The sequence below is a fragment of the Protopterus annectens genome, chromosome 2.part0, assembly GCF_019279795.1.
Source record: "Protopterus annectens isolate FY-2018-M chromosome 2.part0, PAN1.0, whole genome shotgun sequence".
Lineage (NCBI taxonomy): Eukaryota > Metazoa > Chordata > Ceratodontiformes > Protopteridae > Protopterus > Protopterus annectens.
This window is the reverse complement of record NC_056728.1, coordinates 1865222537-1865239574: the sequence shown is the minus strand read 5'-3', so window position 1 is coordinate 1865239574 and position 17038 is coordinate 1865222537. Positions and strand designations below refer to the sequence as shown.

The 17038-nt window shown below is 35.9% G+C and overlaps 1 protein-coding gene across 2 annotated transcripts in view; it reads right to left on the bottom strand.

Moving 5' to 3' along the window:
* LOC122793781 (receptor-type tyrosine-protein phosphatase eta-like) overlaps positions 1-17038 on the bottom strand; it is a 94453-nt gene that overhangs the window by 571 nt on the left and 76844 nt on the right. For both annotated transcript variants that reach the window (XM_044061971.1, XM_044061972.1), the window contains 2 exons: positions 8303-8455; positions 5189-5236 (listed from right to left, as the gene is read on the bottom strand). In XM_044061971.1, the coding sequence (XP_043917906.1) occupies positions 5223-5236; positions 8303-8455 (167 nt within the window). In that variant the 3' untranslated portion in view covers positions 5189-5222. The remainder of the gene's footprint in view (positions 1-5188; positions 5237-8302; positions 8456-17038) is intronic.

The window sequence follows — 17038 nt, the reverse complement described above, 5'->3', positions numbered from 1 at the left end:
AACAAACAAATATAAAATAATAAATTTGTAACACCTTGGGAGAAGTACTTTTTTTTTTAATTCAGGCGTTAGCTTAAAAAATAATGCATGACTAACTGATGGACTCCTGTGATCAATTTTTGCCCATTGACAATGAATGCGACAGGATGACACTATTTCTAAAGTAGTGGAAACACTGATGAATGCACAAGATATACTGGGTAATGAAAGGAAAGATTGTCTACTACTGATAAGCTAGAATTCAGTTCCTGGGAAAACTGGAAACCTGATGGGAATATGCACACATTGTCTTGTAGCAATGTTTGTATTTTACTTTATAAAAATGTAGAAGGTATGATTAGCATAGCGGCCAAATAGTCAGATTATTTAAACATTGACTGAACTGTTCTTTGTTGACTTTAGCCTACCAGAGGGACATCTTCCTTAAAGTACTATGTGAAAGTTTTCTAAACGAAAATCACTTCCTTAAAATCTAGGATATGGATTAAAACTTTTCAATCTCTGGAGGCAATTGTGGTTTATATTTCTTCCCTTACTTGTTGCCTAACATCAGATACAATGCTGTAGTTGCTTGTGGTTTCTGGCTTTCCCTTTACCTGATGCCTAATTTTAGATATATGACAGTGGCTGCATCCCTTCTTTTTGACCAGTCAATCTTATTTGCTCACCAATTTAATTTCAAGAAAAATGTATTCTTGATAATTTTAGTATATAAATGAATCTCAGCAGTAAATGTACAAGAACTGCTTTGCTTGATAAGAGAACTATTTTCTTATTTGCTTAAAAGGTACTAAATTCTGGTTATGAATACTGAAAACACGAAGGTGGACAAACTAACTTCTATGAACCTATGAACCTATGAACCTAAGATTTTTAACTCTTCAGTATTCTGCAGTGTCAATTTCTGTAACTGTATTGTCAGGCACAACTGATTTTGCCGTGGTAACTGGTACATTGTTTTACGTTGCAAATGAACAATATGTCATTTTTATTGTTTATCTGTGTATTCTTTCCAGGGAAGGATACTGTAGTACTCAGTATGTGCATAAATCTTCATGTAAATTTAGTTACGTATTTGTACCATATGAAGACAAAGATGAGTATTGTCAGGATAATAACCGAGGTGCCGTCAGCTTCATTCAGAATTTTTTTTATTTGTATTTATCATTTGTTGACCGGGAAAGTCCGACTAGGTTCCACAGAGCCTGTTTTCAGCAGAGGCCTGGGGAGAAATGCTCCAGATGCATGTCTTTGGAATGTGGGAGGAAACCGGAGTACCCGGAGGAAACCCACACGAACACAGGGAGAACATGCAAACTCCACACAGAAGGCACCCCAGCCGAGAATCGAACCAGAGAACCTCTTGCTGTGAGGTGACAATGTTGACCACTGCACAACTGTGCCGCCCAAGAATATCTTAGCAAACACAATCCATAGATAAGTTATTGGTCCAATGCTTGTTATGCATACTTGTAGAGAGGAAAGAAAACATCTCAGATTCCATTAGAGTAGGTAAAGTCATGCAGATGCAATAAAAGTGCAGTACAGTTATAATGGGCACATTATACTTGCACTAAAATCATCCTGGCAGTCCTAGTAAAGGCATAATTCTACAGTCACATAAACATGAAATGTTATACCTGATATTTTCTTTTTTTCTGCAGTTGTCAATTTCACTTGTTCTGTTTAATTAATTGGAGGGACTTTTTAAAATTTTCTTATTCCATTTATTTCCGTAGCTTTTTATGAAATACATTTCACAATATTTGCTTGAAATATTTATTATAATAGTATGTTATCTTCATTCCATTATTTTATTTATTTTTAATGCAATCACCCAGAAGCTGATTACTTTCTTTCCTTACACTAATATAATTTACTGAGTTATTTTAATTTTTCTATCGGAATATATGGTTGCATTTTTGAAAAGGAAGCAACTACACTTGATTTGTTTAGGCATTTGACCATCTTCTCAAAAATATACTTTAAGAAGGTTACTCTCTACTTAATATAAATCATTAAAGTGCAGAAATAATATGCTGGCCTCAGTATTCTCCAAGCACTTGAGCTAAACTGTAACATACCTCTCTTCTGCTTCAGGTTGTTAGTGTCGTCATCACATACTGCCGATGGCTATGAAAACATTAAAGCTTTTAGAAGCTATTACAACATCACTGGTCGGCAGTCTTTATTTAACATATTATGATGGACAGCCAATAAAGTCTGCCAGTATAATTCAGGAGCATCAGAGGTGGTAAGATTTTATCTTAGTAGTTTGGGAAGAATTGTGACAGTGATGCTACTCATTTGTGTGTGTGTGTGTGTGTGTGTGTGTGTGTGTGTGTATACACATATGTATATATATATATATATATATATATATATATATATATATATATATATATATATATATATATATATTATATATTGGTACTACACCAGTACATATGCTCTTCAATACATGCAAATGATGCTTATATTAAGCCCACGAATGACAGAAGACTGTGATGATCAGATAAGGAAAACAAGAATGCTAACATTTTTCATTGAAGAAAATGTATCTTGAGGACCAAGACTTTGACCAAAATTGTAGCTAACTTGTGAAATAAAAGGCATATTTAAAAAAAACTGGCTTAATTAAAAATTCTGGTCAGCCAATCAATCTGATGCAGTCACCCCTGCTTACTGATGGATACTGTTTTTAAAGAGATGACTTCTTCCTTATGGGTTCAGATGTTCAGTTTTTCACAATTGATTACTATTCCGTCACTCTCATTTTATGAAAGTATTTGCATAACATATTATTCTTCAATGGTAAAAGCATCTAGGAAGCAAACAGATCTATGGTTTATCTTCAGTGGTTTGTTTGCTATGGTCAGATAATATTCCTTGTATGCCTTAATAGTAAAATAAGGTTTTATTTTATTGTTTCCTTATTTGTGTAATAAGTGCTGATATAATAGAATTATTGCATAGAAAATTATTAGCCTTTCTGTGAAATGGGTTGATTGTATGCAAATTATGTCATTTTTTTGTCTTTTAAAAAGATACAGGGATTACAACTTTATAACCAGTAGTGTTTAATTTAACACGAATTATCATTACTTTCTGCCTATTGTTAGAATACATGGTAGCATTTTTAATTTAGTAGTTTTGCCATTCTAAGGCTTCATTGCCCTTTCTTATAGTTTGCATAATTAATGTGTGGTAGTTGTAAAATGCAGCTTAGACGAGACATGATTTTTTTTACATATTGATTTTGGAGGTTGCTGTTAAGCATTTGACTTGTCTTATTTATAACTTTGTGAAAGTACTAAGAAATGGAAGTTTTAATGACACAAGTGTGACACGAGAAGTAAACAAATAAAACAATCCATTATATTGCAACAGAGAAAAAAACTTGCATCCAAATAGTTTGAAACCATCATTTCTTCTAAACTTCAAGGAAGTAGTGCAGAGAGTACAAAATGCCTCATGTAAACCTATGCCATAATGTTATTGAAAAATGGAAGTGCATCACTGTGTGACTACGTTTTCCAGTCTAGCTTATTTTGTGAATCAAACAGGAAAACTGTGGCTTTTAATAAGGTGTTCTGCTTCTTTAAAGAAGTCCCCAATTTGTCAGGTAAATAAATCTTAAAAAAGCTTGCAGAATTATCAAAGCATCATAGCACCGGGTGCATATTTGCATGTGTATATGTCTGTGTACATGTGTGTATCTATACATACATATGCCTATGTATGTAGAAGCATGTGACTGTTATTATCATGGGCATTAGTTAAAACTGCTTTGTAGTGGCAGGAAAAGCTGAGCTTACAAAATTCTGATTATGGCAGCATTGCTAAGCAGGTGAAGATTCAGACTGATGTCAGAGATCTGAGAGCAGAAGGTACTCCTGCAAAGAATCATGGTTTAAGCACATCCTTAAAACAAACAGGATAAATATGCCAAGAGTAACAGCTTAAAATGTAAGCAGCCTGGCATTTGCTCTTTTTTAGTGATTTACTATAACAGTTCACCTACGAATGACTGCATTTGTCAAGCCTAAAAGAGAGAGCTGATATCTATTTTGTTCATCCTCAGAGTTTATTTTATCTGCAGTATTCATGGAAACATAAAATAATCCAAGTCATGTTTCTCAAATGAACACCACCTACTTTGCAGCTGGAATATAATTCCTGTAAATTTGACAAAACCAGCTGCATATTTTGAAGTTCCTATAGAACAATCTACTTCTTCTTCCGGTTAGGGGTCGCCACTGTGGATCATCTGTCCGTTCATGATTGGCAGTGGAGTTTTATGGTGTCGAGTTGCCAGCCCGGTGCCCAACCTTCCACAGAAGGCACATACTCACACGTAGGGCCAATTTAGAGTGTCCAATCCACCTACTGCATGTCTTTGGGAGGAAACCAGAGCACCTGGAAGAAACCCACATGACCACAGGGAGGACATGCAGACTCCGCACAGAAGGCACCCCAGCTGAGAATCAAACCGGGGAACCTCTTGCTGTGAGATGACAACACTAACCGCTACACCACTGTGGCTGCCCGAAGTTACTCTAGAACAATATGTGTGCATAATTGTTATGCTCCTTTATTTAAACCGCTTTTCATAATACTGATCAAGCAGTAGGAAAAAAGAAATCAAACAATGTAATACTGCCCAGATCCGGGCATCTATAACAGTCCATATAGATGAAATATGTAAACAGACTTGACTAAGTTAAACACAATGGCTTACTATTTAACTGCATACCTATAACAAAATGGAGTTTAAAACATATATTGTATGAATCAGGCATTTCAGCAACTGCACCAGAGACTAGTAGAAACAGCCCTTCTATAAATCAGTACTTTTATGAATTTTGGTAAGAAAATATGATGAACAGATTAAATGCACTTTCATATTGCATATTTAACATGCAATACCATAGTTAATGCATACAAAACCAGTGGAATTATATTTAGTAATTGCTGCTGATGGATAACCAACAGCAGTATTCTATCACCTCCATGTACAAAAATTGGTGTGCTCAAAGAACTTCATACAAACACATATTTAAATTGTCTGCAGTTTTAGATATGAACACATGATCTGCTGCAGAGATGCACAAGCCTAAACTACAGGCACCCTAACATTTAAACACACAAAAAAATCTATGAAGGTAATGTTACCACAGCTCCATACCTTTGTTGCTGAGGGCAGAGCAGGTCGAATTGCTTCAATAATTTTTTTCTGGAATAAAAGTGAAAGAGTGATTTCATATCAGTAGATGATTCTAGCCATGTTATAAAGTTTCAAAATTTAAATGAGGTTCCAGTCAAGCTATTTAAAGGCAACATAGATTTAACAGACAAAAATAGATGATAGGAAGAATCATTCAAATCCCTGTAATAGAGGGAAGGAAGTATTAATGTGGAAGATTGTATTACCCTTTCTGCATTCTGACAACCAGCTGCACTTCTATACATGATACCCTAATAATAATAACATTATTAATAATAATACTGTGATTTAATGCAAGAATTGGTTTTGCCAACAACCCTGCCCCAAGAAACATTACTGCAACAAGCTAAAGCACTAATATTTACAAAAATAATCAAGCTGGAAGAATATATATAGCTAAAGCCTAAGTCATACCAAAATAATCATTCCATTAGTAATTCCTCAGATCTGGCTGGTGTTATCATTTTCTATTAAAACAAGAACAAATAGTCTTCCCTTTTTACACTCTGTTTTGAAATCTGGAGACAGAGAATATCAGGACAGATGCTCATAAATGAGCCAAATCATAGAAACAGACAGCTAATGCTACTACTAATAATAATATAAGGGATTATTAGCAAGTCTCTGATTACAACTAGTTATTATGTGTTTGAGACATGTATACCAAGAAATTCACTTACAGAGTGAAGTTCGAGAGATGAATCTTGGTACCTATGCTGAGAACACACAATGTAAGCTATGATCCGAGACTCAATCATAATTCTTTGCAATGCAAAGATCTTTATCTGTACCATGTACTACTAGTTAGAGTAAAAAAAAAAAAAAAACAGTCCCATGTGTTTTGTTGGCTTTCTTAGCTATTAAAGTACTTAGTCAGCCCAGTCAAATAGGCAACACCCTTCGAGGCAGTCAATATTTTGAGAGAAAGTTAGGGATAGCTTTGAGTACACCAGGCAGAAACTGCTGTTTTTGGAGTTTTGCTGCTGTGGTTTGCTGACCACCACAGTTATTTGTGAGTGATTAGTGAGACACTCATCTTAACAGCTCTTGTGGTGCTTAACAATTATTATGATCGGGTCTTGTCCTACTGTAGTGCTTAAGTAGCTTGTTTTTTTGTTTTTTTTGCTGATATTGGAATGCAATCATAGCATTCCATGCAGTACAAGAGTAACATATAATAATATTAATACTAAAAGTGTATAACCCGCGGTAGTGGTGCTGCGGTAGCATTGTCACCTCACAGCAAGACGTTGTCCCATTCGATTCTCAACTGGAACGTCTTCTGCGTGGAGACATGCGTGAATGGGCATGCCTTCGTTGAAGGTTGTGCATCAGGACTGGTAACTCGGAACATAAAAATCCACTACCAAACATTAGAGGACCAGCGTTCTGCTGTAGCGACCCCTAACCGGGATAAGCCAAAAGACACAACAACAACAATACTAAAAACGTATAAATCTGAATATAGTGAAAGTACAAATGCTGAAACAGACAATATCCACCATAAAAGGATCATAGTTTTAGAAATATTTCACAGCCCTGTAAAAATTACTCTAATCCTGAGGCTGCACATCTTCACAGAAAGAATATGTTTTCACATGTCCTGATGGTTAAGGATTGTTTCCATTTGAAAAACGTCTGTTAGGAATTTGGGATGAAGTGGGTAGTCTACTGTGCAAAATGTTATTGCCATGTTCACATTTTTATATGTCTACTGCTTTTTTACAATGTTGGGTTTGGTTATTACACCAGCTGTCTGCCAGCACCATTTCTCCAAAAAAAACTGTACTCCTTCTGGTGTGCCAAGTTCATCTGTCTGATTTATCCAAAAGCAAACATGGGACAAAGTGGTCAACAGCCTTAGGTGGAACTGTGGAAGATGTGCTGATTAGTCCCTGGAGGTAGTATATGGAATTGCTTAAACAGCCACAATTGCAATCACTCCTGCTTAAATAAGATGACAGTTTGTGTTTTGCTTGTTGTAAAGGTGTGTAATTAATAGTGTGTAAGGGCTACTGTATGGCCTATAAGTAGTCCTGAACTCTTACCCAGAGCAAATCATGTCACTGTCAGTATTAGCTGCAGGAAAGACCTCAAAGAGTGAGCTAGATGTGGGCTTTGCCAGAGATGACCTAGATGTTACTCCAGATTTATCTACTTGGTCATGGTCAACAAAAGTGGGATACGACTGGGGAGCTGTGCAGAGAGGTCAAGGTTTTCCAATATAGAAATACTCTGACAGCTGTAGAGTTTTTTTTTTGCTCCTATCCCACCACCAAGTACCCATTCTGCATTACAGGTATACATGCTACTGGACTATCATTCTTGGTCTATGTTAGGAATTGCCTGTTCATGGCTGGTAACCATTGCTTGGTCTCTCCATGATAGGTGAGATGTCAAAAATGCCACATTACTTTATCCTCAACTGACTCCCCGTAGATCAGATTTAATCAAGTATTAGTCATTTAGTTTACACATATGGCTAGATCCTAATGCATCATGTTTTAATACTTTTATTACATTTAAATGTAGGCAAGTCTAAATATTTAGATACTGCAGTATTAAATATAATGCATCATATTTTCATCACCTTAAAAGTCTAACTGTGTTTTTGCTGTGTAGAAACATCAAAATTAATGCTAAATTTCAAGGTGTTTATTCACGATTTTAGTTGCAAAAATGAATGTTTTCGAATTTTCTTAATTCAAAGTGCACTTGTTTTTGTGTTTTATGCTTTTGTGTATCGACTTTAAGGTATATTAGCTTAAGCATATCAAATATTTCATGATTAATGTCATTAAAAGTAATATCGGTCAATGTGAAATATGAAGTATGCAATCTGAACTCTTTAATATTCACTTCACATCTAGTACACCTCTTATACTCATCATCTTATTAGGTAAGATGTTAAGTTCAAAACAAAATCCAGGCATTTGTGTTACACCTTTCAATGACATCCATTTTGTAACTGCATCATTATCAACAATAAACCTTGTGAACAGTCATACAGACAGATATTTTAAAATGCAATGCTTTTTTCCTTGGGTATAAGAATTTTTGCTTAGAATTTCTTACCATGGCATAGCTGAAAATAATCTTCACAACAGCTGTTGGACTTTGGACACGAAACATCACAGGAACATGTCTTGGATAGTGATTTGCAGGTGTTATCAGGTTTATGGCAACACTGATTCACTGGTCGAGATGCACACCAATCAGATGGTATAGCTGTAGGAAATATAAGCAGGTATTGACAAGAAAATAACTGTTCATATGTTATATCAGAAAAGAAAAAGTTTGCGAGCACATACCATGGTTATACAGTAGTGAATGCACCTTGAATATACATACTGCACTACTTGTTTTGAGTGCCACAAACTGCAATATACAGAATTCATGACACAGTGGATATTGTAAATAATTCTAGTTAGGGATTACATGACAAGTGCTGTCTTTACCCTTTCTTGCAAATAACAGTCTCAAAGGTAAAAGTACAAGTTTAACACAAGACATTGCTGCTATATATCCTCAGATGGATATACTTCAGCTAAAGGTTAATGCTCCTGATCTCCTGAAGGTTAGACAGCCTTCACCCTGAATACTGTGTGTAGTTCTGAAGACCATACAAAAAGAGTAAAATTCTAGAAAATTCTACAGAATAACTTTCTGAAGGGTGCACAAGCTTAAGAAAGAAACAATGACCAAGAAGTTCAGGTGGAGAAGATACAGTAAGAGTTACAAAAGATCCTGTCAGGACGTTATTAAGAAGTCACCTTACAAAAAAATAATTGAAACCACTAACTATGCTCTCAGGATTTATTAAAATATTCCAGCTCTAGACCCCTAGAATGCCATAGGCAAATGAGTAGTAGATAGGGAATCAACAAAGGTATATAAAATGATGTTGGAGAGGTAAACAGAAGAAAATGGAGAGGTGGATGGAAGGAAAGATATTAAACATTATTAAACTTCAGACTAGAGAGTTTACTTATCTTCTTTACCCCGCAAGTAATGTAAAAATTCACAGCTCTGGGGAATCCCTCCTTTTTTCTGAATAACAGAAGCCCCAAAGTGGTTTATTAAAGGAATGGAAGTACAGCTTTGTTACACCAACAATAGTAAAATTTAAGTTTTCATTAGCATCATTTTTCTGATTTAAAACACATTCAAACAAGTGGGAGCTGCAAAGCTGTCAGTTTTTTTTCACACTGTTATAAATATTTGGTGCAGTGCCCATGAAATTAATAAATGGAATGCAAACTGTTAACACAATACTCTGTATAAATCTTAATAACAGTGTGCATATACATTCAAAAACATCACAGAGAGATGCAGACTAGGCACTTCAGATATGCGTAACCATATGTGGAGTTCATAAGAATAAGTATGTGTAGATGTTCTAATGGAAGGACAATTGTTAAAATTAAATCAAAAAGGAAAAAAAAAAAAGTCTGGGAAATAAATTTCAGCCATGATCTAAAAATATCAAAAAAGAAGAAGGAAAACACTGCAGAAATCTAATAGAAAGGAAGAAACAATTCCATTTAAAAGATTAATCAAGCAGACTAAGCGCTTTCATCTCTTACCTATATTGGAGTTGAAACTTCAAAATGTAAAAGATACAATACAAAACATTGCTTAAATATATAATGCTGTCATCTCACAAACAGATGAGGCTTTTTTTACATAGCAAAGCATCATAAAACACATAATAATGCTACTGTTATATTAACTGTCCTAATGCTTATACTTCAAGTGTGCCCCCTGAGGTGACCCTCTAGATTCTTTGTATTATGCGCAGGGAGTATGTAAATCCTGACTTTCTTTTGTTTAACAACCATCACTGTGTTGTTGACCCATTCAGCAGGTTCTGTTCATTTAACTACATACCAAGTGCTTCCATGCATCTAACCTCTTGGTTAAGTTTTTTTAGTATAATAGGATTTTATATGGAGCATGTTTCAGTGGTACAGATTTCATCATAACATAATATGTATTACTACTTCTTCAAGAATCCTGCTCTCTCAAATACCCTTACTATCAAATAAATAAATAAATCTCTTTAGGGCACCTGTCCTTGCATTCGTGATTGTGTTTTTTGAACATAGACAGACATACCTACAACAGAGACATTTTTAGTCTGTATAATTTTAGATACTATGCATTTTTTTCACTCACTTTTTGGCCTGTATTTGACAGTGTTTTTATTTAATTTGCTTTATTACTTCTTTGGCATTTTACATGCCTTTCATACAGAATATTCAGCCTATCTCTGTGAGATACAGGTTGTCATTTGGCACATCCATGCTACTCTGCAACAAAAAGTATCCAACACTTTTATGTTACTCAGGCTCTGCACATTTTGACTGCAGGCTGCACTTTTGTCACCATGTTCCAGATTTACTGTTTGCATTCTCTTAATCATGCAAACAGCTACACACAAACATCACCGACCAACATATTAGGTTGCTTTAACTAAGACTGCAGAGCTTTAACATGAAACACTTGCTTTTTGATGTTGTTCTAATGTGAACAGTTCAATAATATTTGATCAACCACCTTCAGCGTATTCAAAGAATATGCTATCAATGTGCATGCAGATTCCATTAGCTAGCAATTAAGGATAAACATTTTGAATGTTGATCCAGACATTATATCCAGTCAGCTAAGTGTCTGGCTTTCCACTTATCTATTTTTTTCCTTCTCCATGTACCTTATCACCTGCTAAATATCATCACTGCAATTTTCTGGTGCATGTGTTTGCAGAGTGAGCCACATATAGTCGGCCATCATTCAAGGAGCCATCAGAGTTCTTATTTGAGCCTAAAACCTCAGCTGGCAACTGACATGCATGCTTACATATCTGGGGTCCTGCTATGTCTTCCTTTGTGGACATGCACACTCCCCATGAACGGTACTACATGACATAAAACTGTCAGAAACAAGCATACATCTGCAGCCCATACATGGCATTCCGTACAACTCTGTCTCTAGTAGGTGACTCTAGCAGTGGTCCAAGCCACCTCCCTCATCACAGAATGAGCAAGTTGGTATTGGCCACTCGTTCCAAACCAGCCTTATGGAACATCTCCTGAACCTGTGTCACTAATCAGTCTCGCGTCATCTGGGTCATAATTAGAGATTCCTGCATCTATGACATTGAGCTGAGGTATTTATTTACCCATAGTTTCTTAGTCTGACCATCTTAAGAAACTTTACTGGTACTCATTCAAAGCTTTATTGTTAGACCTTGTGTCATTCAGCACTGTTTTATGCCCTCTGTCACTGCCTTTAGGTTTTCCAGTATTCACACACTGCATTTCTATAGTATTTATAAGTATCTATGCTTCTTTTGGATTGACTTTCCAGCATTAATGTCTTTTCACGTTTAAACACAGTTGCATGTATTGTGCAAACTTTTTTTTTTTGCATTTATTGTCTCTTATTGTGACTGTAAGTACAGAGTTTATAATGAGTGTTCTCTGCTTCTCAGTCATTACACAGCATTATGTCTGAAATGTGGTTATCCACATTTTTGCTTTCATTTTCATTTTCTTCTGTACATTTGTTAACCAGATAAGCCAACTGATCACTGGTATCCTTATTCAGGAATGACAGAAGAGCACTCTTTGGTTAATTCACATGCTCAGAGTAATAAAGTAGGCAAATGGAGTCTGTGAGTTAGTGTAGTGAATTAAGGCTATGAGCTGTTAATGAGCTGCTTTGTGTGGTACAGAGTTTGATTCCCCCTCAGTCTTCATTGGCCTCCTGTGTGATCATAAACAAATCACTTAATCAGGCAGTGGTTAAGGACAATTGGGAATTTGGGCTAGGCTCTTCAATTGTCTTCTAGACTGCATGCTTAGGAAGTTCCTATGTAAGAATAAAACCATACACCCTGGGCAACAGGAAGTACCTTGGAAACAGCTCAGAGCATTAATCCTCTGCTTATTGTTTATCATTTTTACAACTCCTAGACTTCCCTTTGTTTTCTATTACAGTGTTAGCTATATATTTATATGAGTCCCTATCAGTTAATCAAGTTTTCATAAACTAGAAATTCATATAATTGAGACGATATGAATGAATTTTTGAAAACTCAAAGCTTTTTAATGGAGATCACAGTACAGTGAGGATTGGGAAATTTACCATTTTTCTCAATGTAGTATGATCTTGGGGGTCTACTTCTAAATTTCAAACTTTCAAAATGTCGACTTTTTTATGGTTGAGACCATAAGATCATTGTTTTGAAAGTTCAAAAATTTCTTGCCCACCTAAAAAGAAATGTAAAAAAAGCTACATTTTTTTGTTCAAGTTTTCAGAAATTTGATCACATCATCTCAACTATATGAATTTCAAGTTTCTGAAAACTCTGACATAGACCCATTTTTACATCTGCATACACTGCAGTGATGGTGCTGCGGTAGCATTGTCGCCTCACAGTTAGACGTTGCCCGTTTGATTCTCACTTAGAGCATCTTCTGTGTGGCGACATGCGTGAATGGGCATTCCTTCGTTGAAGGTTGTCCATTAGACCCGGCAAGCCAGCATGTCAAAATCTACTGCCAATCATTAGTGTACCGGAGTTCCGCTGTGGCGACCCCTATCCGGGAAAAGTCGAAAGAATCAAACAAACAAATACATATATTTCGCAAAGTCATTTCTTGTACTACAGTCTATCCTTTCCCTGATTTTGAAGTAACACAAGTCTACAGACGTGTTTTGCAACTCAGCTCGTTTACACTGGCTTTTATTTATTTATTTATTAATAATTTTATCTTATTTTATTTGTTAACCAGGTAAACTTCCTGGTTCCTTTTCAGAAACGGCCCAGGAACACTGGTTAAGTGACTTTATTAGAGTCACACAGTATGCAGAGTCTGGCACAGTCAAAAATTGAACTACAAGATAAATCTCATTAGCAGCTCAATATTTTTAATTATACGCATCAATATTTTCTTTGACTCTCAGTTTCTGGGAGAAAATGAATGTCTTCCATAGGGTAGTTTTTTTTCTTTGGCTTGCAGTATGCCTAGAATTTAGTTTTCAGTACTGAAAATCTGTTTCTTCCCTCATATTAAATATATTGATGCCTTCCTGAGATATCAAAAACATATTGCACTGGACATTCTTCCGTTTTTCACTGAAACCATACTGTGGCTTAGACCTTTGAATCTAGGACTTCCAATTATCTGACAAACTTCATTGCAGCTTTAGAGATGGCAGTGTTATATGAACAACATACTGAGAAAAAATAATTGCAAAATGCCTCCCAAATACTTTAAATCGAACAAGGCACACCTGACTCAATGAATATATGCATTTTAGAGTTAATTATGGGCAACAAATTCCACTATTGACTAGACAAAATTACTGTGGCAAATTATTATGAAACAGCAAAATCAGAACTTTGCAGGGCAAAATTGTGTTTGGTTCTTATAAGTTTCTCTGCTTTGGCAAAATAATGAAAAATAGCTGCTACGTCATAGAGATTTGTACTCTGGCATATAAAACAAACTTTACTGCTTTTGTGTGCAATTCATAAACATTCTGCATTATGGTACAGGGCTGGTAAATCTTAGAACTGGGCACCAAGGACTTGTGCAAATTGTAAACATGCTATACAAAGGATAATGTATGGTATGCAGACTTAACCAACTGTTTAAGCACAGCCTGCATGCACAGAGTAAATAGAGAAATTACCCCCCAAATTAGATGCAATTCATAAACACAACACCATCAGAGTACCAGCTAGTCTCAACAAGGTAATCAATAGGAGTTGTGTCATTTATAATGCAATGGATTTGCTCTTGTCACCTTCCCCACTAATAATTTATTCAGCCGACAAGAAGTTGGACAATATATCCCTGAGGATAAAAAATATGAAAATAACAACAACATATACTGGCAATAAAGGTGTCTGTGATAAAGTCTAACCTGATATTACATCCACATTTACCCTTCTCCTGCACAGAGATGTTAGTGAGTTTCTGCCATTTGGAGCTTGGACAGTACCAGATCACTTCATCGCCATATTGTTGTAATGCCTCTAGCTCTTCCATCATGCTAAAGCTGTATAAATATTCATGTATCACTCTTAGGCATGATGGTGCACTACAATATGGGAATGCAGCTTAGGTAGGCATGAAGCACCCTGGAATCTTTAGTGCTCTTACACTCCTACACTGGGTCACCCCCATTAGTATTTACACAGATTCTGGCACTTTTTTCTTTCCACTGGACATTTGTTATATAGCACTATCTTATATACATCTGACAATGTCATATATAGGCATCTGTTTCAGTTCTGAGAGGCATGCTTATGATTGCTGGAAGAGATGAATCAAATGTGCAAGATGGAGGTTGTGGTACCACAGAGTATGTTCCTGCACTGACTTGCAGCAATTTGGGGTTGGCACATATAAGTAAGAAATGCATCGTGGCACAGCCCCTATATTGTAGGATGCAGGGGGCAAATCCCTCCTGTCAAAATGTTTCAAAAGTGAAATAATGACTTTCAGAAAAGTTATTTTCAGAATTGCATTTTTTCCAAGTGTTAGGACTTGTAGACTATATCGCACAGTTCTGATACAGAATCCTTCCCTATTTTCCACTGAAAGAACTCACCTGGGCAACCTTCCATTATTTTGCTTTATTTCCCTTGCTTTAACTGTGTTGATGCCTTTCCCACAATCTCATGTAAAATCTTTTTTTTTTTCACTTGTCATTCTTCTTCCTTTCTACTGTAACCTGCTCTTGTAATTGTTTCCTTCTTTATTTCTCCCTCTTCTATTTTTATCTACCTGATATCACCTGTATAGTTTTCTAGAAACATATTCTGCTACCATTATTTCTTTACCCTTTCTGAACTCCCGCCTTAAATCTCTCTGTTGGCTACCATGTGCATTTATTCTTTTTTTCTGGCTTAACTTCCATATCAGATATTTCTGCTGCTTGTTTCTCTGTCCTCACTACCAGTCCCTCATCATCTATATTTCACTTATTCTCACACTATCTGCCATCTCAGTTATACTTCTGAGTATCTCCTTCAGAAATCCTCCTTCTCCTTTCTACCTTCTTGTGCTTTCCTTCTGTTTCATACCTGCCCTTGGCTTTTCCAGAACTTTCTTTCCGTATTTAAGCATGTCTTACAGTCCTTCTTTTTATTCTTTATGTCTCTTTGTTCTGATCCTTAAAAACTACCTTAGCCTTATGTTCCAGTATGAAACTAAAACTACTCTGTGACTTCTTTTACTTCATTGCTTAGACCTACATTTCCTGGGTGCACTAAAGTATAAATGCTCTTCAGCTATACATTTTGTTGTTTTACCCTAAAACTACTTCTTTCTGTAGATTGATATGCTTATATACTTTTTATTAACTGAATGTCCTCTATTTTCACTTCCTATGTGTATTCCTTCTGCAATAATTTTATAACTGGTCGCATTTTATTGCATTCCTGACCTTCAAACCCTCAATTCTTAAGTTAGAGGTTTATAGCTTCCATACCAACTAATTAATCTTTGACCTACTCTCTCACAAAATTTGTATAATTAAAGGGTCATGCATTCACTGGTAAAAATCTCACTCCAATCCAACTTTTATCTTCAAAATAATAAATAAAATAAAATAAATAATACAATCCATCTTTGATCTTCCTTTCAGCTCTGGTTATCCTTTGCTTTTTTGTTGCTTCAGCTCTGTTTCAGTAGTTCTACCACTATTCTTCAAAACTCAAGTGTCATAAACAAAATATTTGACAAAAATTGCACACAACTATTTCTCTGATTTAAACTAATATAATGGGAAAAATGTTTTATGCAACAGTTGATATACAAAAAAGTAGCTTTTTGCAGGAGGGCAAGATACCCTGCAGTCCTTATGCGGGGAGGGGGCTTCACCCCCAAACTTCTCTTACTTTAATATTTTTACCTCAGTTTCAAGGAGATAAAATAATCACTTAAAACACACACACTCACACAGACATGTGCTAGCACACACGCACACACACACACACACACACACACACACACACACACACACACACACACACACACACACACACACACACACACACACACACACACACACATACACACGCACACACACACACACACACACACACACACACACACACACACACACACACACACACGCACACACACACACACACACACACACACACACACACACACACACACACACACACACACACACACACACACACACACACACCTGCACAAAGGTAAATAAATAAAATGCTCTCATTTCCAATATAATGTAATCCTGGAGCACACCTCATAGCATAAAACTCAACCCATAGACACTTATACAACTTAAAACAGGTAAACCAACATGAGGAAACTATGTGCCAAGCAAACATATTTAAGCAGATTAAAACAAATAACCAAGTTTCTGTCACATTAAGGCATCCCTGTCCTGCAAGGGTCTCATCCCAGTCATCACGCTCCTACTTAGTCCAAGTTTTTCTGTATAGTAAATACACACACAGCCAGGAGATGGAACAGTTCGTTGTAAGTTCACCAAAGCAGATTCAATAAATCCAGGTAGGCACCAAACAAATTCAAATAATTCCTTTATTCAGAACCACAGAATGATAACACACAAGCGCTTTTGCTCAGACAAATTCTGAGCTTTATCAAGTGACACCATGCTGTTAAATCAGGTGTCTTATATACCTTGAGAATCCTAAATTAATTAGGAAGCACTGCCAATTGACATTTTAAAGAGACTGTGCGCTTTTCCACATATTTAAAAATTCCATTAAAACAAAATGTATAAAACTAGTAG